The sequence below is a fragment of the Lacerta agilis genome, chromosome 4, assembly GCF_009819535.1.
Source record: "Lacerta agilis isolate rLacAgi1 chromosome 4, rLacAgi1.pri, whole genome shotgun sequence".
In the NCBI taxonomy this organism is placed as follows: Eukaryota; Metazoa; Chordata; class Lepidosauria; order Squamata; family Lacertidae; genus Lacerta; species Lacerta agilis.
The window spans coordinates 72113326-72140035 of record NC_046315.1 but is presented as its reverse complement, the minus strand read 5'-3'; the positions used below and the strand labels follow the sequence as shown (position 1 = coordinate 72140035).

General features: G+C 40.0%; 2 protein-coding genes across 4 annotated transcripts in view; one reads left to right on the top strand and one right to left on the bottom strand.

Annotated features, from left to right (window-relative positions):
• The window catches only part of REV1 (REV1 DNA directed polymerase), a 41618-nt gene extending 22062 nt beyond the window's left edge, over positions 1 to 19556 (top strand). For 2 of the 3 annotated variants that reach the window (XM_033147582.1, XM_033147583.1), the window contains 15 exons: positions 1372 to 1495; positions 4288 to 4416; positions 5357 to 5511; positions 7145 to 7264; positions 7797 to 8017; positions 9396 to 9568; positions 10893 to 10995; positions 11711 to 11876; positions 12103 to 12293; positions 14194 to 14427; positions 14958 to 15069; positions 15187 to 15401; positions 15556 to 15706; positions 17117 to 17219; positions 19122 to 19556. In XM_033147582.1, coding sequence (XP_033003473.1) covers positions 1372 to 1495; positions 4288 to 4416; positions 5357 to 5511; positions 7145 to 7264; positions 7797 to 8017; positions 9396 to 9568; positions 10893 to 10995; positions 11711 to 11876; positions 12103 to 12293; positions 14194 to 14427; positions 14958 to 15069; positions 15187 to 15401; positions 15556 to 15706; positions 17117 to 17219; positions 19122 to 19233 — 2309 coding nt within the window. In that variant the 3' untranslated portion in view covers positions 19234 to 19556. The remainder of the gene's footprint in view (positions 1 to 1371; positions 1496 to 4287; positions 4417 to 5356; positions 5512 to 7144; positions 7265 to 7796; positions 8018 to 9395; positions 9569 to 10892; positions 10996 to 11710; positions 11877 to 12102; positions 12294 to 14193; positions 14428 to 14957; positions 15070 to 15186; positions 15402 to 15555; positions 15707 to 17116; positions 17220 to 19121) is intronic. The other variant, XM_033147581.1, reaches the window with a different exon arrangement.
• Positions 19557 to 20758: 1202 nt separating this feature from the next.
• Positions 20759 to 26710, bottom strand: part of EIF5B (eukaryotic translation initiation factor 5B) — a 29674-nt gene continuing 23722 nt past the window's right edge. Inside the window, exons 22-24 of the mRNA XM_033147585.1 lie at positions 24181 to 24319; positions 22584 to 22745; positions 20759 to 21530 (exon numbers count right to left, since the gene is read on the bottom strand). Coding sequence (XP_033003476.1) covers positions 21423 to 21530; positions 22584 to 22745; positions 24181 to 24319 — 409 coding nt within the window. The 3' untranslated portion in view covers positions 20759 to 21422. The remainder of the gene's footprint in view (positions 21531 to 22583; positions 22746 to 24180; positions 24320 to 26710) is intronic.

Below are 26710 nucleotides of genomic sequence, written 5' to 3'. Positions count from 1 at the left end.
TGACCATCAAAAGAGAGCAGCTTGTAGGGTTTTTTTTCTGTTTTAATAGTGTACTTGAATGAATATTGGCTGTGTTAAAATCTAAACTGTAACAACTTCACATACCTGCTTTTCTCTTGGTAACTGTGGTAGCACTTTTCCAATTCCCCACAGAAGAAATTTGTGGGAAATGACTTCTTTGAAAAGTGCAGTAAGTGTACATGTGTGCATTGCTCTCTTTCTGCCATGAAAAAAAGGTGCCACTCTGCGGGGTTGGTTGAGGAGCCAAGCATAAGTTGTATGCTTTCACAAGGCCCTTTCTACTTGGATTTTACCAAGATCAGCATGCAAAGGAGAAACATTTAGATAGAGCCCTCATAAGTAATAACAGCAAGGCGTTGCTGAGGGACATTTTTGCTTTACAAAAACTTCTCATAAGATTTTCACAATTGTAGCTCATGAAACCAATTTGCAGACTAAAACCAATGACTACCATTTTGGACTCTACATTCCAATCTTCTTTCTGTTTGGGTCGTTAGCCTACACCTTTGTGTGGGATATTTGTGGGGTGGGGGAACGCTACTGTGGATTTATTTATGAGAAGTGATACTTGAATTGTTAATATTTTTAGTTATCACTCTGGAATGCAGACATGAAATCTTTAGATTGCTAGATAATACAAATTGGAAATCTATTTTAATAAATTATCAAATCCATATTAGGGCAATACTTTTATTTGGCTGCCGAAAGTCTCACAAAATAGCGTGAAAGCTTTTGAGTACTTCAGAACTCTTCATCAGGCTGGATGATAAACTCAGCAGTTTGGGTTTGGGGAGGGGGAAGCAAGAGAAGAAAAAACAAATGAGTTGATGTTGAAGGCATGTTGCCTGCATACTATCAGTCTCAAGATGAAATTGGGAAGGAGACAGCAGACATTCAAATAAGACTGTTTATGTGCTATGCAGGTATAAGGTTTCTCAAAGGCCTCCTGAGAACAGTGATTAATAATGGCTAGTCCCCCATCTGGAACCACAACAACTGGCAGTTATCCAGGTTTGTTTCCACCTATAGGCTCCTTACCAGGTAGAAAACAGAAATGGAGAGAAACTAGACAGTCTGTATGTTGGCAACACAGTTGCACCCTTCCCACCTTAGTGCTTAGTGTACCATATAGTCTGTTGAAGAGTTATAGAAAACTCAAAAGCTTACACACTGTTTTGTGGTATTTTGGTAATAAATGTAATTCCTTAATGCGCATTGTGGTCATTAATTTTTGTAGGCCAACACTGCTACCCTTACTTTAATAAAATAACTTTAAATATTACGTTAATTTCTTGTGAAAGTAATTTATTTTTAACCATTAACTACAATATAGCTAAAATATTTCTCAAGCAGGAGCAAGTGAACTGGACTCACCAGATGAAGATAATCCAGAATCTATACAAGTGAATGGAATTGACTTGGAAATCTCTGTGCCATCAATGGCTGAAATTGCATCTTGCAGTTATGAAGCCAGGTAAGAGGAAACTATTTCCTGTTAGTCAGTTGTGAATTGCAGCTTTTCCTCTCATTTTCTATGTAGATGGTCACCTCACACTTCAGGACAAGAAAAGAAAGGGGATGGGAGAACAGCTCTCTCATGCTACAGCTCTTCAAAGAGAACATATGTATCCGCATTCCCCTGCAGCTCTGTATTGCTAAAATGCCCTTCCACAAGGCAGACAATTATTTTCCTGGGTTTTCATTTTCAAGTTGCTCCTTAAAACATCCTTGTTCACTGTGATTTATCTCAATGGAACCTGCCCTGCTTTTCAGTAACTCTGCAGTTATACATATGGGGTTGAATTCAGCTTGCCTTTGCACTATACTGGGGGTTCTCCTAACACTTCAGAGTAGATTTGGAGAGCACATGAGGTGGGAAGGAGATGAAGCCCTGTTGTAGCAGCAGGAATGTTTTTGCTGGCTCCAGCTAGTGCACCAAGTTAGTTGAATAGTGGGGGTTTGTGCCTGAGCAGAGCCTCACTTCTGTGTTGTCCCTGGATGATAGTTCATCAAATGGAATGTCATCACCACCTAGCATCCAAAGGTGGGGAATGCACACAAAGTCTAGGAAGTAAGCATTCCCTTGAAGACCTCAACTCCAATTTATTTCCTGTCTTCAGCCAAGGCAATTTTCCTCAGTCTTAGTTTCTGTTTTTGTCCCTGATCTCCAAAAATACATATTAATTGCCTGGCTGGAGAATAGTGAGAGGACTGTGTGTGTGTGTGTGTGTGTGTGTGCGTATAAAGAAGCCTACTGTAAAAGAGGCAAAGAGGCAAAATTTCCATTTGTTGCACCACACTCTTCTGCTTCTAAATTGTATGGTGTATTGTGCTGACCAGACCACTATGAGATTTGAATCCAGGCTAGTTGCCAGAAGCATTGTACAGTGAGGGGGGAAAGTATTTGATCCCCTGCTAAATTTGCCCGTTTGCCCTCTGATGAAGAAATGACCAGTCCATAATTTTAATGATGGGTTTATTGTAGCTGTGAGAGACAGAATAACAACAGGCGAAACCCAGAAGACAAAAGTCAGAGATTGGTGTGCATTATAATGAGTGAAATAAGTATTTGATCCCCTGTCAACCAGCCAGATGTCAGGCTACCTGGTATCTTCACTGTATGTAACGAGCTGAGATTAGAAGCACCTGTTGTAAGGGAGAGGTCTTACCTGTAATCCCAGCTCGTTACAGTACCTGTACAAAAGACACCTGTGGACAGAAGCAAGCAATCCAGCAGATTCCAAACTAGCCACCAAGACCAAGACCAAAGAGCTGTCCAAGGATGTCAGGGACAAGATTGTAGACCTGCACAAGGCTGGACTGGGCTACAAGACTATTGCCAAGCAGCTTGGTGAGAAGGTGACAACAGTTGGTACAATAATTCGCAAATGAAAGAAACACAAAATAACTGTCAACCTCCCTTGGTCTGGGGCTCCATGCAAGATCTCCTCGTGGAGTTACAATGATCATGAGAACGGTGATGAAGCAGCCCAGAACTACATGGGGGGAACTGGTCAATGATTTCAGGGGAGCTGGGACCATAGTCACCATGAAAACAGTTGGTAACACACTATGCCATGAAGGACTGAGATCTTGCAGAGTCTGCAAGGTCCCCTTGCTCAAGACAGCACATGTACAGGCCCGTCTGCAGTTTGCCAATGCACATCTGAATGACCCAGAGGAGAACTGGGTGAAAGTGTTGTGGTCAGATGAGACCAAAATTGAGCTCTTTGGCATCAACTCAACTCGCCATGTTTGGAGGAGGAGGAATGTTGCCAAGACCCCAAGAACACCATCCCCAATGTCAAATATGGAGGGGGACATATTATGCTTTGGGGTGTTTTTCTGCTAAGGGGACAGTACACCTTCACCGCATCGAAGGGATGATGCACGGTACCATGTATCGTCAAAACTTGGGTGAGCACCTCATTCCCTCAGCCAGGGCATTGAAAATGGTTCGGGTATGGGTATTCCAGCATGACAATGACCCAAAACACACGGCCAAGGCAACAAAGGAGTGGCTCAAGAAGAAGCATATTAAGGTCCTGGAGTGCCCTAGCCAGTCTCCAGACCTTAATCCCATCAAAAATCTGTGGAGGGAGCTGAAGGTTTGAGTAGCTACACATCAGCCTCGAAATCTTACTGACTTGGAGAAGATCTGCAAAGAGGAGTGGGACAAAATACCTCCTGAGATGTGTGCGAACCTGGTGGCTACTTGCAAGAAATGTCTGACCTCTGTAATTGCCACTAAGGGTTTTGCCACCAAATACTAAGTCATCTTTTGCGAAGGGATCAAATACTTATTTCACTCATTACAATGCACATCAATCTCTGACTTTTGTCTTCTGGTTTCAGGGGTTTTCCCTGTTGTTGTTCTGTGTCTCACAGCTACAGTAAACCTACCATTAAAAGTATGGACTGGTCATTTCTTCGTCAGAGGGCAAACAGGCAAATTTAGCAGGGGATCAAATACTTTTTTCCTTCACTGTACATTCCTTATATAAAGTCAATGTGGAAAAAAGTCAAGTTCTAATTCGTGGCAGTAAATGGTCTGATATATTGTTAGGATTTCACCACCATTATCAGCAATTTCTTGGGCATCTGGTCTCGTATTTACATACATTGACTTTTGTAATGTATCAGTAATCTGTCTCTTTGAGGGCACTTTATTATCTCCTGGTGCAAGAACAGTGAAAAATTCCAAATCCATAGTTGTTTTAACTTTATAGACTGTTGATATTAAACCAATATTATGGTTGTTTTTAGGCAAGTTGGTATAAAGAATGGAATGTTCTTTGGACAAGCAAGACGATTGTGTCCAAATCTTCACGCAGTGCCCTATGACTTTCAGGCATACAAAGAAGTTGCACAAAGCATGTATGAAACCCTAGCAAGGTAAAACAAGTATTGGAAAATTAATTACTTTTCTTTCTGATGTGGTTTCAGATGCTCCTACAGACATTTCATTAACATGTCTTTCTGTTTTAATTTAAGAGTAATCTGTGAGTTTGCCTTTAGACTGTTATTTGTAATGCTGTATGCTTTGGAAACAAAACCTTCAATGGAGAGATGCCTTAGAAGTTGCACACCAGAGTATTTTTAAAATAGGATTTTCATGATCAGTTTGATTCAGCATTTGCTGACCAGGTAAAGAAATCCCAGTGGATTTGGAGAACCTGGTTCATATTTGAATGTTATATTAAAAAATAGTGTTTATCTGGATTTCTAAGAGCTAAACTTAGACCTGGCTTGATGCCTCACTTCTTATTCAGTTGTTTGGCCCATTCACCTTAAAAATGTGGTGTTTGGAGCTACTTCACACACTAAAAACTGAGTGTGGGTGGGGTGAGGTGAACTTTCTCCCCTTCTCTTGAGGTGCAGAGAAGTTCATAACATGGCAGGGTACCGGGAAGTTAAGGGTGGATGGTTCAGTTCCCCACATTTGCTTTCCCCTTTTTGATAAAAAGAAGAGCTCCTTTTCCCACTTGTTATCTGAGCAGAGGAATCGTGTTTCCATCTCATCTAGACTGGTCCTAATGCATCAGATTTTCTGTTGATGTACCCTTTAAATATTACTTTGAGTTCATGAAATGATGGTGTCAAATGCTTGGCATAAAACTTGGAATAAGACTATAGTAAAACTTCTCGAGCTCACACTTTACTAACATGAATTTAGTCCTAAGAAGGAAAGGGTATTATCTATGAATTTTCCAGTGGACAGTTACATATTTAGGTTCCATAGAATTAGAAGATAAGACAGTTGGGGAGATTTTATTTGTCCCGTGTTTGGTGAGCTGTTGCTGCTGTTTCACTTCCTTTTACTTTGTGTTGATAGCTATACTCATAACATTGAAGCAGTCAGTTGTGATGAAGCACTAGTTGACATCACTGAAATCATTGCAGAAACCAGATTGACAGCAGAAGAATTAGCAAGTGTTATCCGTTCTGAAATAAAAGCCAAGACCAAGTGTCCTGCTTCCATTGGAATAGGTTAGTTCATGATTTATACTAAAAAAATCTAAACAATGTTAAGATGGGTTTAAATGTCAACTTAATACAAATGTTCACTTATTACAAATATTTCCCCGGGCTTTACATGAGGTTTAATCCAGCTATATTGATGTACTGTATTAAGCTATTCTACTGATTTGTTATGTATTTTGTACTTTCTTTATGAATGTACCGTATTTTTCGCTCCATAAGACGCACCTAGTTTTTAGAGGAGGAAAGGGGGAAAGCCCTGTATTTTTGAGGATCAGCTGAAAGTGGTGCAGCTTTTTTTGCAAAGAGGAAAAGCCCCGTTTTTATGGGGTCCAACTTAGTTCTGCAGCTTCTAGTCCTACAGCCGTTTCTACAGTTTCCATACAGATAATCTAATCAGCCAGTCACATGTCGCTGGGGAAACAAACAGCCTCCCTCTGCATTCAATAATGGAGGCCTGGGCAAGGGGGCAGGGCTGGAAAGGGAGCCTTATCTCTCTCCCGATCACTTGCTGAACAGCTGTTCAGCGGCTTCCTTTCAACACCCCCTTCTCTCTTTGTAAAAAAAAAGAGCACGATCTGCTTTTGGCCCTTAGGCAATTCGGCTCCATGCATTTGCTCCATAAGACGCACAGACAGTTCCCTTTACTTTTTAGGAGGAAAAAAGTGTGTCTTATGGAGCGAAAAATACGGTAATTTTATTGCTGGTTTTATCTTGTTCATCACCGTAATATTTTTTCTTAACGTTGACATTATAGAAACTTCTGCAGATAAAATAAATAATGACATGATCATTAATGCACACCTTAATACACACACATCCTTATCACTTTTCACATCCTACATTGAATGCATGGATGGATACAGCAGAATCATTTCCCTGCTTCAGGCCTTCCATGCTCTCAGCTTGACATGCTTGTGGATCCTGTACACTGGATTCAGAGCACTGGAAAACCAGACGGACACTAGTGGAGTTGGGGTACAGAATTCCATTCATCCCTCCCCATGCAACCACATCCACATTTTAGTGAAGTATGCATAAATTCTTCATATTCTCCTGTAGCTGCTACTGACGCTCTTAAGAGCATAAGAATCATCTTGGATTAGACCAAATGCACTTGTAGTCCAGCATCCTGCTCTCACAGTGGCTAATCAGATGCTTATGGGAAGTCCGCATATGGGACCTGAGTGCAACAGCAATCTCCCTACTTGTGAATCCCATCAACTGGTATTGAGAGGCAGGCTGCCTCTGGTACTGGGGTAGTACCGTAATAGCAGTCATAGCTAGTATCCATTTATAGTATTATCCTCCATGAATTTGTCTAAACCTCTTTTAAAGCCGCCCAAGTACCACTACATTATGTGGTAGCAAATTCTATAGTCAAGCCATGAGCAGTGTGAAGAAAGGCTCATTTACCAAAGGAAATTGCATAGCTCATGTTTATAGCAATAAACAACAACATCACATGTAACCTGACTGGTGCTTTAACTGCCTTCCTGTGTTCATAAGTCTGAGGGCATAAATCGTAAGCTCCACCCTCCTCCTCCTCTTCTCTGGGATGATGATATACCAAAGTATGAACTAATATTTTTAATAGCAATTTGGATTTATTCAACTACATTCTATTTGTCATTTTTTTTAGGTTCAAACATTTTGCTGGCTAGAATGGCAACGCGCCGAGCAAAGCCCGATGGACAGTATCACTTAAAGCCAGAAGAAGTGGATGATTTTATCAGAAGCCAGCTTACTAGCTATCTTCCAGGTAAATTTATGCTAGTATAATCACTCCCAGTTTTGTATAGAGACTCAGTCATAGTTCTCTCAGCTCCCCTCCCAAGACTTTCCCCTGTGGAACACAACCCTGAAAGTGATTATCCCCTACTAAATTACTATAAGCATTTGATTTATGATCATGCTGGGTGAGAAATGCATACAATACTCTCCAAAGCTTGAGAGTGGCTGTGGCTTAAAACATTTTCATTTTGAGCTGTTTCTCTAATAAAATGCACAAGCAAGGCAAAAGAATACATTTGTACCCTTTGAATATGTCAATATTCAGGTGCTTTACAGTCTCTAGTGGTCTTTTTACTTAGAGCTCAGAATTATTTTAGATCCTGTAATATGTGGTGGTTCGTTGCTTGCTGAAATGTGAATGCTAGAATTTGGCATCACTGTTGCTTGTTGTACTAAGTTTCTGGGCAGTCATAAATATTAATACACGTTGGTTTTCTTAAGTGAATTACATTTCCCAGTTGTAGACTTCAAAAGCAAAAATGTATTTTTATTTTTTTCAGGAGTTGGTAGGACAATGGAATCCAAGTTGTCATCTTTGGGTATAAAAACTTGTGGAGATCTGCAGTGTGTCACAATGTCAAAGCTTCAGAAAGAATTTGGCCCCAAAACAGGACAAATGCTCTACAGATTCTGCCGTGGTTTGGATGACAGGCTGGTTCAGAGAGAGAAAGAGAGAAAATCTGTTTCAGCTGAGATAAACTATGGTATAAGATTTACCCAGGTAAAAATAATAATCATAACTTTTGTGCAGTAATAAGTCAGTATCTTAAAATAACTTGTCTGTAATGCAGCTATTTAGCTGGTTTTTTCTATGTTTAATTCTTGTCCGTAGCACAGTGGTAAAACATCTCCTTTGCATGCAGAAGGTCCCAGGTTCAAACCCCTGCTTCTTCAGCTATGGTTAGAAGAGATCCCTTTCTGAAATCCTGCAGCCCCACTGCCAATCATTGTTGATAATACTGAACTATGTGGACCAGTGGTCTGATAACCTTCCTGTGTTCCTAATGCTGAAATGTATGACCTTTAGGCAGATAGCATATTATTTCACTTTAACATAAGTAGTGTATAACAGTGGTTTTCAAATAATGTTTGGGATTTCTTGCATGGTCATTAGAGAGTTCTTGTCAACAATAGCTGAGTACACTCTCTGTAGTGCGTAGCTGTAAGAGAAATGTTGGATGTGTACTAAGGTGCACTCTATGCTTATGCAGGGATCTGGGTGCATCCACCAAATTTCACCCTCACCCTGTGTAAGGGTGTGTGCTCTGTTTAAATTAATGCAGAAGGTAGGAAGTTTGAAAGCATGTACAGTTGACCAAAAGGGATGCGGGTGGCACTGTGGGTTAAACCACAGAGCCTAGGGCTTGCCAAACAGAAGGTCGGTGAAACAAAATAGAAAATTCTTTTCAGTAGCACCTTAGAGACCAACTGTGTTTGTTCCTGCAGAAGGTCGGTGGTTTGAATCCCCCGATGGGGTGAGCTCCCGTTCTTCGGTTCCAGCTCCTGCCCACCTAGCAGTTCGAAAGCACGTCAAAGTGCAAGTAGAAAGATAGGTACCGCTCCGGCAGGAAGGTAAACGGCGTTTCCGTGTACTGCTCTGGTTCGCCAGAAGTGGTTTAGTCATGCTGGCCACATGACCCAGAAGCTGTACGCCAGCTCCCTCGGCCAGGAAAGTGAGATAAGCACCGCAACCCCAGAGTCGTCCGCGACTGGACCTAATGGTCAGGGGTCTCTTTACCTTTACCTTTACAGTTGACCAAGTGAGCCAACAATGAATACGTTTTATTTTAAAAAAATGCAAGGGATGGAATTCAGAGTTAGTGCTCTTCCATTCTGTCTATGCAAGCATTTCAGCCCACCAGATTAAATTATCTCCCCTCTCCTGGGTACGTTTCTGGGAATTCTAACAACACCTGCCCCAAGCCAATTTTGGGGCATGGGCGGAAAGCCCCATTGCACAAGTGGAAGTCTGTTGGTGCAGCTTGTTTTGTGAATCCTGCCTGTGGTATATAAATATTGTAGATTAATTCTGTCAGTACCACTATCAGTATTAGACTGTTCCTCCTTACTTTTTTACAACACATTTTATCTATTTCTAGCCAAAAGAAGCAGAAGCTTTCCTTTTGAGTCTTTCAGAAGAGATCCAACATAGATTGGAAGCTGCTGGTATGAAAGGCAAACGATTAACTCTCAAAATTATGGTCAGAAAAGCTGGGGCCCCAATAGAACCTGCAAAATTTGGAGGCCATGGAATCTGTGACAGTATTGCCAGGTAAACAATTTTTCTAATAATTGTAGACCTAGTTCTGTAAAGTAATGTGAACTTGAACATAATCTTTCTTGGTGTTATGTCCTAGACTTCTTAAGCAGCTACTTTTTCCTTCTTTTTTATATAGTGCACGAGAATCTAATATATTTTACTGATCTGTTGCTGATTTGCTTCAGTGAATGGCATAACAGATGAACATTTTTGTGGGATATACAAGATGCTTTGTAAAAATTAAATTGCTAGTTAATTGTGGACAATATACTAACTAAAACAACCTACTCTGCTGATCTTCTCTTTTGTCAAGTTCTACAGCCTTTGCATGACAGGAGCCTATAGAACATTGTAATCATAGTATAAGCATTTAGGGGAAGACTAGTTCCCTATGCTGGTTACAAATCTAAGCTTTATGCAGTTTTCTTAACTTCTAAAAATGGTTCAATGACTTACATACTCGTTTCCCTTCAGCCAGCAAGTATGGTACATAGGGTTTAGGCTCTTTGGACTAAGGAACACATTCTGGATTTTCAGAGAATGCTGAGAGCGCCAGTCAAAAAAGGCTGCCATGGAGGCATGACATGACAAAAATGGCTGCTGTGGAAGGGGGCATGGCATAACATAAAATTAGAGTACAATCATTGCTAATTTTCTGCCCATAGTCTCGTGCATAACATGGGGACTTAACTGTGTCCTGCTGCTCCCAATTGTGGAGATAGTTTTTTAAAGGCACAAGAGCCCTCTTTTCCCCTATGGCAATCCTAAACCAAAGCATAGGTTGCCATCCTTTACCTACTTCTTGGGAGCGAGCCCCATTCAACATAAAGAGACTTACTTCTGAAGTAGACATGTATATTAGTACTACTGTATGCTGTAAGTTAACTATACAGTAAATTCTTAATAAACTCCTGGACATTAGCAGAAGGCATGTCTAAGTCTCTTTGCAAACGTTTAACAATATAAAAACATAAAACAAAACAATAGCATCATACAAAGTTATAAAGAAGTTAAAAGCAAAAAGAAATTAAAAACAAATGAAACACTGTTTGGAGAAGTATTTACTCTTGCCTGTGTTGAATCTCCTGCCATTGGATATTTTAGAGTTCGTTTTCTCTTCCACTCATAATAGTAGAACTCTATAATTTCACAGTCCACACCATGCATAAGTTTATAAAACCTCTGCCATATCCCCCTTACATTTGTTTCCCATGGTTGATAGATCATTAGCAACTAGTATTTGCAGGCATGCTGATTCTGGAGTAGTGTATAGCTATTGCAAGTAGTAGCCATTGATCAAGAACTTAATGCATTTTAAAATGTGTGTTCTTTGTAGGACTGTGACTCTCGACCATGCAACAGATAGTGCCAAAGTGATTGGTAAAGAAATGTTGAACATGTTTCACACAATGAAGTTGAATATTTCTGATATGAGAGGGGTAAGTGTTAAATCACTGAAATTGCCAAGCTCCTATATATATAACTTCAATTTTTCCATTAAGGTTACAGTATAAGCAGGGTGAAAAAATTACAAGTCAATGTCATTGAAAACAGATCAGGTTAGTACTTTGGTTTGAATTAAAACGTGACTAAGTGTTTGAGAGACTGGACAGTGACAGTCCAAATATTTTTATTTAAATGGGGTATCAGCTCTTGAGTAAAATCACAAAGTCTTCTAGAAAATAACCTGTTTTGAAAGGCCAATATCTCCGTTTTTAGACTTTGTTGAGCTTATTATACTTACGTTTGGTTCTTCGGAGAGCCAGTGTGGTGTAGTGGTTAAGAGCTGTAGACTCGTAATCTGGTGAACCGGGTTCGCGTCTCTGCTCCTCCACATGCAGCTGCTGGGTGACCTTGGGCTAGTCTCTCAGCCCCACTCACCTCACAGAGTGTTTGTTGTGGGAGAGGAAGGGAATGGAGAATGTTAGCCACTTTGAGACTCCTTCAGGTAGTGATAAAGCAGGATATCAAATCCAAACGCTGCTGCTGCTTCTTGGTCACCATAAACAGAAAGCAATCGTGTATACTGCTTACTTATTATATTATAATAAGAATTTAAATACTCTCCTATAAGTAAAGTTTAAAATATTAGCTACATTATTTCTTGAAAATTGTTTTTGTTTAGAAACAATGCGCCTTTTTGTTGCTTTTTAGGTTGGAATTCAAGTACATCAGTTAGTTCCAGCTAATAAAACAACTTCAGCTGTTTCCTCTCGCTCATCAGTACATTCTGGATTTTTACCTGGTGGAGCTAATTCCATTATTGATCTTCTGCAAGTCCCAAAAGGAATAAAGAACTCAGAACAACAGCACAAGGAAGGTCAGTAAATGGAAATTATGCTTCCTTTCTCATGGCTTCTTATTGACAGTGTGTAATTTATACACATTTTTGAAAACATTTTTCTTATTGATAACTTCTTTGTATTTCATTAATAACTTTTAATTTTGCAATAATAGAAAGTAAAACAGAGTAGTCAGGCTCCTTTAATTGTATGTGCAAGGTATTTCTGAACAGTTACACTTTTGTCTTTTTTCTCCATTCATAGTATTTGTGGCGGCTGTGGATGTTGAAATATCTTCCACATCAAAAGCATGTACAATGCCGGCGTCTCTGACATCTAATGCCAATCGTGTTGCCAACAAATCTGAGCCTGTAGTCAGTCTGAATGGTTTGCACACGCCTATCAGTATAAAATCAAGACTTAATTTAAGTATTGAGGTACCATCACCTTCCCAGGTAAAATTTTCTTTCTGGTAAGAACAATGTAAAGAAAGGTCTGAAGTTTTTCTTGCTCTTTCTTAATACAAAGCAAATAATTGATAAGATCCATATTTTTATTCTATTCCCACCCATTGTGTGATACTTTCCATGAGTCTTTGGAATGCCTCAAGCAATAAATGTGAACACATTACTTAAATTTAAATTGCAGTCCCATACATCAGTGTTCCCCAACCTTGGGCCTCCAGCTGTTTTTGGACTACAGCTCCCATCATCCCTAGCTAGCAAGGCCAGGTCAGGGATGATGGGAGTTGTAGGCCAAAAACAGCTGGAGGCCCAAGGTTGGGGAACACTGCCATACATGTCTACTTGGAAGTAAACATTTTTAAATTTAATGGGATTTACTTCCATGCAAAAGAATATAGAATTGTACCTGTTAGCATTTGTTGGGCAGAATGGTTTTGAACTAGAGTTAATATTGCATTTTTAAGGGGGAATCTAGTGGCTGAGTTTTGATTCATACTTTATGGTAATCTGATCAAAACACAGCTCTGTTTTAGGGAAACTATGGGATCATAGGAGCTTTGATGCATACTGGGTGGGACTGACAGAATGATCAGACATGACCTATATTGAGAGAACCATAGAATTTTATTTTGGGCTGTTTTTCACAGATTATTAGAAAGAAAGGTTGTATAGTACCTCCCTCATACTGCAAAATGTGTATTGCTAAGGTATGGGAACAGTTAGTTTTCCCCAGTGTTTTCATGTAGTTGAAATCTGTAGGGAAGCTTATGAGATACTAAACTTGTGGAGAGGCTTTTTTCTTCTTCAAACAATACTGTAATAATTTCATAATCATTATCCTTTGGATTAAATCTGGCCCAGTTTGGACAATCATATCTTAGTTTAATATACTGGGATATAAAAGATCCGCTTCTGCACACATGCAGTGCCTTTGTTTCTCCCTTTGTAGCTTTCCTGAATGCAGTTAGTCACTAATTAGCCACGGGTTCCTGTTTTGTCTGAACCAGGCCATCATGGCTATTGACTTTGAAAAAGTCAGGATCCTAAAACATGGTTTAAGTTGGTTTAGGATCCTGATTTGGGAAACTATGGTCAAACACTTTCTGGCTTAATTGCAGCTTGTGCAAACGGAGGAATGAAGGGGCTATGTCTAAATTGGTTAATTTAACTTTTTGTTTTCATTTACATGGAAAATAAATTGTAACAATGATAAAACATTAATTTAAAAGTATATATAATCCTGCAAGAGAACATGTGCAAAACACATGTTCTTGGATGGATAAGTTGTTTGCAGTTGTTAATGGCTTCTGTGTCGGTTTCTGCTGTGCAGATAGCTTTTTGGTCACTAGCATATGAGAGACTTAACCTTTAAGCTGTCCCTGAGTCTTGGCTATATCAGCACAACAGTGCATAGAATGTGGTATAGCTACACCTAGGCATTGATTGTATGAACAATATGCTAGTGTAGAATGCTTCATGGGAAGTGATCTATAAATGAAATATGTATCCCATACAAGCTCTTTCATTTATTTTGGTTAGAACACAAATAACTAGTACAGGAGAAGAAACAGCTTCTTCCGTTATGCCTTTTGTATCTGTGTTACTAAAATAATACAGTGGTACTTCTACTTGCATTCACCTCTGGTTACGTATCCTTTGTGATATGTACACAGCAAACCCAGAAGTATTTTTCCAGGTTTCGCCCCGCATGCATGCGCAGAAGCAGTCCCTCCAGTTGCAAATTCTTTGGGCTGCGACTGGAGCTGCGGAAGGGATCCCATTCGCAACCGGAGGTACCACTGTACATAATCTCCCTCTCCTCCTTGCAAATATGTGTGGTTAAAAGTAATTTCTTCTGAAACTGAAAGATGAACGTTGTTTTTGTTCATAGCTGGATCAGTCTGTTTTGGAAGCACTCCCACCTGATCTTCGAGATCAAATAGAGCAAATGTATTCTCTTCAGCAAGCAGAGATGTGCGATAGTAGCAAGAAGGAGCCTGTTAATGGATACAATACTAGTTTTCCTCCACAGCCTGTTGGGGCAGTTCTCTTACAAATACCAGATGTCAAAGAACCAAGCAATGATACAGGAATAAATGTAATAGCACTTCCAGCATTTTCACAGGTGAATGACAGTATGTGTTTGATAACATACTAGTATACCTTTGCATTTAGTAATAAAGTATTTGCTCGGGGGGGGGGGGGTTATAGATTTCTAGTTTTCCTGCTCTGAATAAATCTGTCCTGTCTAAAGTTACAAACAGCATAGTGCTTTTTATAGACTGATGTTTTATTATAAACATTGAGTATTACAGTGGTACCTCATGTTACGTACTGTCCCCCTTACGAATGCTGTGGATTACGTGCTCCACTAACCCGGAAGTAGATGCCCCTTGTTGTGACCTTTGCCCCAGGATGCAAGCGGAAGTTGTGCTCTGGTGGCGCTGCAGCAGCGGGAGGTGGCATTAGTGAAAGCGTGCTTCACTGCTTCATGTTAGGAGCGGTTTCCTGTTACGAATGGACCTCCAGAATGGATTAAGTATGTAACACGAGGTATCACTGTAATCCATTTCATAAATGAGACAAAAGTCAGAAATGTAAACATCAATGTTATACACCATTGGTATAACCACAGATGGATGTTTCCTTGCTTAGGTGGACCCTGAAGTTTTTGCTGCACTACCATCAGAGTTGCAGGAAGAGCTGAGACAGGCATATGATCAAAGACAGAAACCTATAGGGGCAGTTTTCCAGCAAAGTACCACTGGTAAGTCTGTAGTAGAACTTCGTCAAATAATGTTCACTGTAATGGAAATAACTGGGTGAGGATCATCTCTTTAGTCATTATGTGCTCGATAATTCTCACTCCTTTTACTCCCATTAGCAAAGAATCCTTTGCCGAACTTGAAGCCTGTTATGAAAAACAAGAAAAGAAGTAGGAAGAAAAACCAGGTCAGCCCAGTAAAAAAGAACTACAGTCCTTTAAAAAACAAGCTCTTTGGGAGCCCTGCAAAAAGTATGGCAATTTCTGTTGGGAGCCCACAAAAATTAATAGATGACTTCTTGAAACAGGAAGGAAGAACCACTGACAACCCTCAGGTAACTTTATCACAAATAAATACAGCATTCAAATATTTTTAAGCTAATGTTTTATTGTTTGCTTGGGCTGCTTTTTTAAGGTTTGGAGTTGGGAAGATACAGAAGAAAAAAATTCACATGTGCAGTACTACTTGTGTATTTTGTTCATAAACAGGTGGAATTGGCACAAACCACAGCAAATACTTCCACCCCATCCGTTTCACAGCCACTATTGTATGGCACTACTAAGGCCCCTAATCTAGCTGGAGCTGTTGAATTCAATGATGTAAAAGCCTTACTCAAAGAATGGATTACAACCATAGCAGGTAAGCTTGTAGTTTTTTTCATTGAATTGTGTTTGTATGGAAATATTTCCAGTGAAATAAATAGAATTATCATTTAAAAAAAAATTCATTTGAAAGTCTGAACTGGAAGGCTTTGTCTCTCTACTGGATACCACCAATTGCCATTTGACAGACATCACTGCATATTAGGGACCCCATTTCTTTCCTCAAATTTGATACACTGTATCAAATACAGTGATACCTCCGTTTTCGAACGTCTCCGTTGATGAACATTTTGGTTTTCGAATACGCCTTGGAAGTCGAACATGCCATGCGCCTTCCTTATTGTTTTCTGTATTGAGTTTTCGGTTTTCGAACATTTCAGAACTCAAACTGACTTCTGGAATGGATTATGTTTGAAAACCGAGGTACCACTGTGTAATTTATTTCCATCGTCTTACTGGGGAAAAGTAAGTAATACTTTAGCAGTAATAAGCATGTGCAGCCTTATTTGCTTTGTTGCTTGGCAAAAGATGGGCTCTCGCGTAACTCTTCTGTAATGTTCCAAGGGCATTCACATTTCTGAAAGCATCATTTGGGCCATGGCATCTCCTAAAACCTTGGTTTCAAATTGCATAATGATCAGATATTACAGACCTGAGATGGTTACTATTTGTAGGAAGCAGTGGTTCCGCAAGTGTCTGATAAATCCTACAGTCTTAACAGTTCAAGATTAATAATAGGTAAAAATTTCCATATTGATCTGTGGATAAAGATAGTTTGTCACAAGTACAGTTGCAGTCTTAGTGCCATGCTCATGCCAAAATCCAGACAGTTCATGGTCTAAAGATGAGTTTGCCTGAGGATTGAAGGAGGTTTCACTGAACAACCTTCTCCAAGAAGGGAAAGGTAGAGACAGAACTTTACTTGGCTAGGGAATCTTCATACAAAGAGGGCTTTATTCGCAGCAGCAGCAGCCACAACCAAATAATAGCAGGTTATAAATGTATGTTTCACACTACCCTTCCTGACTGAAAGCACATTTATTCCTGACCACATCTACTCAGAGGTAAGTCCTGTTGAATTCATTGGTGCTTACTCCTGGATAAGTGGTGTTAGGATTGTATTTAATAGCTCTATGTGAATACACTAGACCCCATGCATTGACTAAAGTAACAGGAACCACCAATTGCTATTCAGATGAGCTCCAGCAAGGGAAGATCATCCTGGCCTGAACTGGATGGTATCCCTCATATAGCTCACTTTGTCCTAGCTGGAAGATTGACCTCCCTTTTTTTACTTTTTACCTCCACTTCCCATACTTTGTGGGTCTTTTGTAGTACTGTATGTAAGGCTAGTGGCAGGACCTGTGTGTCTCTCTTATTATTGTGAGCCACAATACCACAAGCTGGGTAAAAATGCATTAAATTTTTTGTCCATTTCATTTCACAGATCCCATGGAGGAAGACATCCTACAAGTTGTGAAGTACTGTACTGATTTGATAGAAGAAAAGGATTTAGAAAAGTTGGATCTGGTCATCAAATACATGAAAAGGTAGCTTAATTTTGGGTCCTAACAAATCACATTTTGTTATAGAACTTACTTTATCCATCTGAAAAGGCAATTATGAAAGCTTGACAGAAAAAAGAAGTGTTAATTCTCATTCTATTCATTTTGTTCCTTTCCTAACTAAAGGTCTTTCCATGTGCTTATTGGTTTATTTGTTGCAAGGAATTTGGACATTTGTTTTCATTGTAGCACTTGTTTGTGGCTATTGAGTTTTCCAGTGTCAAGCTGCCATGGTAGATGTTTATCAGAACATCAGCAATGCCATGTCCTTTGTGAACTTTTTGCCTTAAGTTTGAGTTGTAAACGGACAAATACTTCTGACACTCACTAAAAATGCCATTGAAACTAGTTCTTCTCCCCTCCTCCCTAGCATTTTGAAAGCTGCCGTGGACACCAAGCACCTTCCTCTTTTGTAGCAAAGGGAGGTTCAGAGGGTTCCCAGTTGGCAATAACTGAGTTGGGGCACTGCCGTGGCAAAGGAAGTTCACTCATACGTTCTTGTATAGGCTTGCCATTTAGTGCTTCTTTCTGCAGCAAGAGAGATTTCCATCTGCCAACTCATGGTGGCTGATTTCCAGTGGGACTGGGAAGGTAGGGACCCCAACAGTAGGTGGATCTAGAATCATTGACAGGCAGAACTATAGCCAATGACAGGTGGAGCCAGGTAAGGTTTGTCCCCACAGCACTTGCCCTGCATAGGCAACACTGAGACTGAGGAGGAAGCCGATAGGCAGTGCTGCCCTAGTAAGAAGGCAAGCAGGTGGGGGTGGCTGAGGACAGAGGTTGGCTGGGCCATTCCCCAGTAGCCCTAATGGACCAGCCTCCACTGTTGCCAACCATTTTTTAAAAACATAGGCAGTGAAAGTTGAATCCCTCATGCAAAGCCCTACCAAATAGGAAGTGAGTGCCTTTGTGTTCCTTCTGTTTTTTTAAAATTTATACTATTCCCCTCCCTTTGGTGACAATAGGACAGAAACCAACTCCAAGGCTATTATAGTTCACTCTTGGAGGCTTTTTGGGGTGCCTGTGTTGGGAATGGGAAGAAATTGGAGCCTTCGGATTCAAGCTTTCTCCTGGCACATCCCCTTCCACAGTAGTAAGGCGGCGGCAATCTGGCATTGGATCATCCTCTGAAGGCAGAGCGCTTTGTCTTGACTCTCTGGGAAGGGAGAGCAAATGCTTGCTTTGCCCATGAATCATCCTCCAAGAGACCATAGGATTACTGAATTGTATTTATGGTTGTTTCAGTGGTATTCAGTTCTGTATGTGCATGTGCATTTTTCATTTGAGGGGAATTGCAGGGTGCAGTGGTGGGGAGGAATGGGGTGCTCTATCTAATCTTGGCAGACAAGAGACTGAAGTTGGTGCTACAGTTAGGAAGGAAAAATGGGTAATGTCACCCTACCTCATGGCTGTGAACCAATCAAGCACAGCCAGGCTCCCCACTAGAGGTGAGGGAACAGCCAAGGAGATAGGCAGAAAGACTTCAACTTCTGATACTTACCATCATCCAACCAGAACTTGCATTTATGAACAGCTCAGCCCTGGAAAAATCTATCTGGGGGGTGGGGTCTGCAGCTGCTCCTTCCCCCAGCAGCTCCTTAGTGTGGGCAAACTTTCCTTGTAATGGAAGGAACATTGCAAAATAGCATTGTAAACTGGGTTTGAAACCACATCATGCTATTCTTGCCTCAGTTACTCATTTCTCTTCTGTGAAATGGCTATATTTATTGTCCATGGAAGTCTTATACATTTCCAAATAGATACTGGGCCCCCAAAGGTTGGTGACTCTTGGCTATTGCACCTTCTCCCCTCTTTACAAAGCTATGAAAATGTGTGGTGGTAATGATCAGTTTCTAAGAATAGACATGTGTTTCCCCCCTACAGGCTAATGCAGCAGTCCGTGGAATCAGTTTGGAACATGGCGTTTGACTTCATTCTTGACAATGTTCAAGTGGTTTTGCAACAAACTTATGGAAGCACATTGAAAGTTATCTGAACTGATTTTATAGGAAGGATGTGGTGAGAGCCTGGAGCCCTCTGGTAGCTGTGCCATAAGTGCTTGTGAGGTATTTGCAAAGTGCATGATAGTAAAGCTAAGTTTTTATAAGTTGACTTTTTTTTAAAGAAGAAAGTGTTTTGTACATTTCCTTTCAAGAAAGTGCCAAAATTTGTCAGTATTGCATGTAAATAACTGTGTTCAAATTCTTTTATTGTAGCATAGAATCTATTTACAAAATGTTGGTTTATAAAAGTTTTATGGATTTTTACAGTGAAGTGTTTACAGTTGTTTAATAAAGAACTGTATGTAATTTGTACAGATTCTATTGTCTTAGTGCTCCAGTTCTATTAGAGGTAATTCTCTAAGAGGTTATTCAAGCAACTGTTAACTCAATAATGCGATAAAATAGCATTGTTTAAACGTTTATATATATTCCACTTCTATCCATTCAAGCTTACAGACACCATACAATGGCAAACATACCTGTTTAAAGTGATGACAGAAATACAATTCTTTTACAAAGACTATTTCATCCTTGTAACCTTTTTCCAAAGTATGCTTGTTTGCATAGTGACTTTAGGAGCAGACAAGCATGGACCTAAGGAGATTCTAGGTGTTGCTTCTACTGTGTTGACTAAAGGCAGTGCTCTCTTCCAGTTTCATGTAAGTATAGGATAATTTCCAGCAAATTTCAGCATCCTAATGATCACAGCTTATTACCTTTTATTTAGTGATTCTGCTATTGAAAGCCCAATGAAATATTTGAAGGCTGCATGTGAAAGAGGCTAAAGGTACACAGTGAGATATGGCACAGTGTTCTTTAACATAGCTCAGTTGTATCCACTGTGGTGCCCTCCCATTATCCCTGACTTACTGGCTGTGTTGTTTTGGAAAGGATGCTGTTGGCATACTTGTACCTACTTCATTGTCCTATCTGACTAGTAGATATTGGGGGCCTGTGAGGAATTGGGAAGAAGGGACATTCTACCCTCCCTTCCACTCACCCATGAGTGGCTGCATCCCTCAAGTTACAAGGGTGAGGGGACACACATGGTTGAATGTTTGCAACTAGATACCCACAAACCCCTAACCCTTCTTGGTTATGTTTAGCTTGAAAGTTTTCAGCATAGTGCAGGCTGGGATACTGTCATAGCTTTAAGCTTCAAATTGTTCCTTAGTTGCATGTAGGATCCCCATCAAGATCTGACTTCCATGTAGTATGTAACTTGAGCAGTGCTGCTCACACTACATATGATTCTCTCTAGCTTGTAGCATCCAAAGGTGATTTTGACTGTGGCTATATACACACTTACCCCAATAATAAGTCCTCCTGAATTCAGTGGCTATAAATACTGGATTGCAGTGTTAATCTACTAGTCCCCTTACCAGATACTGCAAACAGCTCTACAAGAACTGTTTAGTTAAGACAAGACTGGAACCGTCATATATAGTACCAATTAAGTTGCAGCTGAACAAATTATTAGGATCAGCCACTGGTAACAATTTAACTTGAAAGTTAAATATGTTACATGCTGTGCTGCCTTTATTAGAAGGTAATTTAACAGGATAATGTCCATTTTCCTTTATTTTGCAGGTCAACATTATTACAGTTTGACAAACTGTGCAAGCAAAGGCAGCCAACTATGCTTTACATCATTGTTTCACACAAAGCAAACACAGATACCCAATTACCTAATTTTTCTACCTTAAAAAATTCCTATAGGCACAAAGCAGAAAGAATGTTGAAAAATCAAGGGGCAAAAAGAGGTATGCATAAATAAACAATTCTTACATCAAAAAATCCAAGAATCACAACCTCTGCAGGAATTTTGTCAATCAAATACTGCAGCACTGATCTTACCAAGTATAAAAGTGAAAGTTGAGTTCTGTCATAAAAAATTAATTTTTTTTATTTCAGATGAGAGATCTGGGAAGGGCAAACTTTAAAACAGTAGCCAGTATAAAGGGGAGGACAGTGGGGGGCACAGGCACATTGGAGCCACAGGGACATGTAAATTGACCACTGTCAAACCAGTGAAAGTTACTTGGTTTCTCATGGAAAACATTTTATCCACCTATTTCCCCCCAGATGTTAATCAACAGCACATTCATTATAATCTGCTGTTGGTGATTTTTGTAATAGGAATTGTGGGTTTATGCTAGCTTGCCCATTGCTTAAAAGAACTTCATATGATTTCAAATACTTTCTTTAGCTCCACAATAAGCTGCCAGTCAGACTTCTGCATTTCATCTCTGAACCAGTTTTTCAGGGCATCAATGGACTGACGACTAATCTGCAGATAAAATACAAAATACACATTGTGATAACACAAATGAACAAGCAGCTTCAAGAAAGGTTTTCATGCATGTTTTTCCCTCTCACACATGTCAAGTGTAAATTAACTAGGCAGATTTGAGCAAACCACTTTTAGTACTCAAAAGACATGCCTGGTCCTTCAAATGTATCATATGTGAGCTACCTAAAGTCAGGTAAGTCCTGGTAGCACATAAATGAGATGTTTTGTGCAACTAACTACATCTTTCTGGACAGAACATACAAGCAAGAATAAACTATGCTGCATATATCTACAGTAGCATATATGCTCAATACAATCAATGGTTTACCATCAATATTTAATAAATACAAATCTCATCATGAAAATATTTGTTTATTCTAAAACAGCGGATAACAAATCATATTAATAAAAATCAGTCTTCCACAAGACAGCTAACAATTTGAAACTCGTAATATTCAGAATTACATAAGAGGCTGACAAGCAGCTAACTCAAAACAGAAGAGACAGAGAATCTGTCCCAGGACAGCTTTGCCACTGCCAAAGCAGAGGGTATCCTAAGATCACCATAACTTCTGATGGAAGGATGTAAAGGTATGGAAGCTCTAGCCCTCTAGATAATGCTGCACTGCAACTCTCGTTACCCACCTCTAAACTTCTATAACAATTTCATCAGTGTAAAACTCTGCAGGTGGATTAATTGTTGGCTTGATTCTCTAATCTGTTTAGCCATACTGAGAATGCCGTAAATAAGCACTTTGGAGTGCATGTCACTGGTACAAACCTGTGTGCTCATTCTGCATGTCCATGCAGCTAAACATGCTTACAAGGACAACACTCAAAAGAAAAAAGTCAATTGTTAACAGCATAATAAAAGAGTGCACTGAAGCATGATTTACCATGGCTAGCTCATTCCTTTTCAGGAAAGGGAGCAGCTGGTGCACCACCAGAAGCTGCTAAATGCATCCACAGGGTTGCTCCTTGATGTCTACAACATGCGACAGAGTCTTTCAAAGAATGCAAGCCCATCCCACCCACAACATAAGCACCTACCTTGCTGACAAGTATATCTGTTGCTTCAAAATGGCGCCCAAACATTTTAGGTGCTTCACCAGGAATAGGTTCTATTTTCACGCAGACTTCTTGACCTTTTTTTGCAACATCCACTTGTTTGTGATTTATTTCAATACTTGTAACTATTCCAATATCAATGAACTGCAACAGAAACACAGGACATTTTAGAGCTCTCATTTTTTATTAGCAACCCAACTAATTTATAGAAACACACAGCTAGGAGGATTAGAGCAGACATAATAAATAAACTTAACTGCTGCTAGAAATCTATATGCAATCAATACAAACCAATATGCCAATGTTCTATTGGCTCATCTAGCATAATATGAATGAGATGCTACAATGGAAGATTACAATATGGATTCTTACATTACCCTCCAGAACTAAGGCTTCTGCTGCCTGGGCTTGTCAAGTGAATCCTGCCCTATAATCTGCATTTATACCACAATGCAAGTTCAAGAACACAAGGAGACAAGATAATAATGGAGAAGCCTGTACAGAGGTTCCTACTCACACCAGTATTAATCGGTTTCCTCAGCAAGGGGCCCTCCTCCCAGGTTTGAGTCACCTTGTGGCCTGCTACACCTACCAGGCCTTGGTTCGAGGAGTACATGGGTGGAATTCAACGTGGCTTATGATTTATGTTCTATATGTGCAGGCATTTTCGCTTGCCTGTTGGAACATACCTGTAGTTCGCTATGAGCCAATTTCAGAGGGCACCAGGGGGAGAAGAGGGGCAGAAACCCCCTTTTGCACACATTCTATGTTTGGGGCTTCTGCTGCCTGGGCTTGTCAAGTGAATCCTGCCCTATAATCTGCATTTATACCACAATGCAAGTTCAAGAACACAGCTCCTAAGTTGTTTAAGGCTACTACAGCTATGACTCTATTTAAGACATAAAATTCTACACTGCTACATACAAGTTTTCTCCATTGTGCATAAAAAACGCTATTTTATGATGTAATACTGATTATTATTTAAAACACAGTTGGGTAATCTGTGGACCTCAGACACTGCGAAACACCCATCACCACTGGCAAAGCGGTCTGGGCTGAAAACATTTTAGTCAATAGGTGGTCAGTTTTCAATTAGGCAAGTTTTTAAGTCTGTATTTGAATTGGCTCCACCATTACTCATGCATTTAATTATTTCAGAAAATATTTAGGTCTTGTCAAATTTAAGATTCACAACTGCAAGGCTAAGTTAGATCCAGGGAAGGAAACATTTGTTACGCAGCCCAAACTTGCACTTTAGTCTAGCCTACTACATTCACTGCACTACTTGCTGTTTGTTTTCTCTACTGTTAACATTGGAAGGTTATTATGCACAACACTTGCTCCTGGCAGAAATGGGAAATGTACTGATCACGCTGGCTGGGGCTGATGGGTGTCGTTAGTGCAATAACATTTGGAGGGACAGATTACCCATTCCTGCTTTATAGTTATTCCATATGGTAAGTTAAGACTATACTAATATTAAGAGAGAGGCAGAGTAAAGAGAGCAAATATCCTGACTCTGGCCAGTACACAGCTTGCCATTAGTTAGGATTCAGTTTAAGAAAATAGAAATACTCACATTTTTGCTAGGTACACACATGGGCGTTCCTTGTTTTACCTGACCCGCTTCCACAATGACTCCCATCACTATAGGATCTCGAGAATTAAAAATAAACTGAGGAAGTATTTTCATCTTACAAGGGAATACTGCTATATGCCTATGGGGGGAAAAAACAATTGTTCAACACTTGACCTGAAAATCACTTCTACACATGCACGTTGAAATACCCGTATTATTTTAGCAGTGCCTAACTTGGAGTAACTTTCACTAAGAGGAACACCCTCTCCTAATGTCATGTCTAGTTCGGTTCCCAGAACTAACAGGTTTTGGTAAAGACAAGTAAAACATAGATACAGATAGGTTTTTAAAGTAGTAGCCGTGATGTACATGTAAAAACATGGTAAGCTGTTCTTATTAGCCCATAAAGCATCCATTCTACACATATCTGCACCTGGTATATGCAAGAATCCTTAGCAGGGTACTAAACAACGAGGTATCTTACGTTGTTCAACTGTATGGGTTACCTGTAATCTTTTGCAAAGGAGAATCTTGCCATCTTCTGTGTGCCAAATGATTGCATACAGCCACCCACTATGGTTAGTCATTCTACAAATCAGCCCTTGCTTCAAAATTTATTTCGATTATGAAAAAGCTCCATACATAGATCACAGACTCATGGAGTTAGAAGAGTTCCTGAGGGTCATCTAGTCCATCCCCCTGCAATGCAGGAATATGCAGCCATCCCATAGGGATCAAACATGAAACCTTGGAGTTATCAGCACCATGCTCTAACCAACTGAGCTATCCAGCAGGAGTCTATGTGTATACTGTTTGCTGGACTGGGAAGTGGATCCAATTTCACAACCAATGCACATCTCAGTAAAGTGTATCAGTACTCTTATTGTTTTCAGTGGGATGTGCATCTTTGTCATGGTATAGCTAGTCATGAGCAGGTATCTTTTTTAATGATCAACAAGACCTGGATTGTGGCAGGTGAGTGAACAATAATAGTTTTAGGAGTATGTGGGCAGCACCTGGTGCTAGTGGTAGCCTAAGTTACAACACATAGCAGCTAGCTGTAATTGGTCCCTCACGCAGCTGAGTGAGCCAGCAAAAAAATTCTGACACACGAAAGCTCATACCAGGAACAAACTCAGTTGGTCTCTAAGGTGCTACTAGAAAGAATTTTCGATTTTGTTTTGACTATGGCAGACCAACACGGCTACCCACCTGTAACTGACACAGATTCATCATACGTGATAAACCAGGGCATATAAATTACAAGGCATGATTGGGCAACAATGGCAGAGCTCAAAAGGGCAATTCACCCTTAAGTAGGTGAAGAAAAATTGCCAAAAAAATGTTTCAACCTTGGGAAAAGGTAATTAGCAGCTCTGGAATACACTGAGGAAGTTCAGACTTGTGCATTCTTTTAAAAGGAAGCATGTACCTTTCATGCAGGAATCCTGCAAAAATATTTTAGTATTTCCTACATCTGGATACACGGATCTGTTGCACAAGCCTTTATATTTTCCCTTTACACAAAACTACTTTTTTCTAAGCTGCTGAAGAAGAAAAGGCTGATCGGCTATGTCTTCATCTGCTCTTAGCATATGTAATATGTTGTAGGTAAACAATCTGCAGTTCTTACACATTTGTACTTATTAATCTCTTAATATTGTTCAGTCTAAAATTTATTTACCGTATTTTTCCATGTATAACGCCCCTATGTATAAGACGCCCCCAATTTTGGGGGACTCAAATTTAAGAAAATGGGGGGTGATGGCCCGGAGATGTTGAGCTTTTCTCGGTGGGGGGGAAATGCCAAAAACCACTAACCCAAATTACAAAAGATGACAATTGCTCGTGTTGCCGTACTCAACATGCCTCTGCCCGATCACAAACCGCAGACAGGAAATGCACGCCCAATTGCCAAAGCAGCAGCAAATCCAGAGCAACACTTGCAGCAGCAACCAATCACCCACCAAATTTCTGCCGCACCACCCAATCCAAAGCAGCACTTTATGCAGCCACCAATCACCCACAAAATCACTGCTGACATGCTCCTGATCGCAGCTGCTACCAATCACTCCCCCCCCCCAGCACTATCCGTGTATAAGACGACCCCTGTTTTTGACAGTAAAAAAGCTCGTCTTATACATGGAAAAGTTCAAAACACCCAGGGTAAACTGCTATTTCTTTCTTACGGTTCAGAATTTTTATTTTTCTTGCATTAGATATCTTAATAACTTAATGTATATGTTCAAGTACTTATATCATTGTCAGACCTCCCTGGTGGTTTTCCTCCCTTTTTTGCCAGCTGCAGTTCCTTACAACATACCAAACTGCTCCTTTCTAAGCACTAGTAGGTGTACAGAAACTCCATGCATAGTTCTTTGAATCCTGTCCAATATACAGTTGGTCCCTGGCTTTAAAAAAAAAGTAGCTCAGAAAATGACTTAAAATTCTTCAGTTTCAGATAATAACAAGCCCTTCAAATAATCTTCACGTACATCTTGCAACAGAGCAAAAAATAAGCACAAGAATG